Genomic DNA, 905 nt, shown 5'->3' on the forward strand with positions numbered 1-905 from the left:
ACACAAATCTAAAATATCCCCCTTTCTGACTTCCCACAGAAGCTCAAGAAAGTGTCACGGAAGTACTATCCCAGCACTCACTCCCAACGCAAGCAGCAAAACGTGAACGTTAGTGGTGTTCCTCAGTCTGGCAGCAGTGCAGCACCACTGAGTCGAGAACCACGGCTGAGGAAGGGATGAGCTGGAGCAGAGCCCTCTGCCCAGGCTACACGGAGGGCACCGGGATCTGCCTGGCCGCTGCGCTGTCCTGGTCTCGGCCCAGGTCGGTGCTGGTGTGGTAGTGCATGGCCAGGTAGGACTTGGCAAAGCCGAAAGCCGGGGTCAGTGGCTGCAGGCTGTTCGGGGTGCTCACCTCCTGGGAAGGGCTGCTGTGATAGATACTGTAATAGGGCTCGATTCGGGTGTTCATGGGGGTCGAGCTGCTCTGTGCATAGTGCTGGTGCCCGACAGAAGCCTTGGGACTCAGCACGCTTTCCTTGGAGTGACTAGGACCACAGGCTTGGTCCACAAACTTTTTCTGAGGTTTTGGAGACAGCATGTACGCTGAATTGGTCTCGTGATGGGACGACTTGTTCCTGTTGACTTCCAGGCTGCCCTTGCCCATGGCCCGAAGCCTCGTCTTCTGCTTGCAGCAGAAAAAGACAAGGGCTACGTACTGCAGGCACCAGAGGACTCGTCTCCGAAGGCCGGCGCTGTTGCGGGAATATATAAAAGGATTTAATCCAGATTTGAAAAAAATGAGGGTAAATCCACACAGCTCGAACTGGTAGAGAACAAAGCCGCCGCCGCTGGACAGCGTGTCCCGCACCAGAGAGATGCTCAAGGGCAGGCAGCAAACCAAGACGGAGAGCACGATGACGACGCACGTCACCACCGCCCTGGAGTCTTTGGCCGTGGACAGGTTG

At 56.5% G+C, this 905-nt stretch overlaps 1 protein-coding gene across 1 annotated transcript; it reads right to left on the reverse strand.

The window, feature by feature from the left end:
* Positions 1–205: 205 nt before the first annotated feature.
* Positions 206–898, reverse strand: GPR75 (G protein-coupled receptor 75; the record flags this gene model as incomplete). Its single annotated transcript, XM_008943755.1, has 1 exon — positions 206–898. A coding segment is annotated over one exon (693 nt), but the record flags the coding sequence as incomplete, so codon positions are not given.
* Positions 899–905: the final 7 nt, after the last annotated feature.

Source organism: Merops nubicus, unplaced genomic scaffold, assembly GCF_000691845.1.
Source record: "Merops nubicus isolate BGI_N331 unplaced genomic scaffold, ASM69184v1 scaffold3547, whole genome shotgun sequence".
NCBI lineage: Eukaryota > Metazoa > Chordata > Aves > Coraciiformes > Meropidae > Merops > Merops nubicus.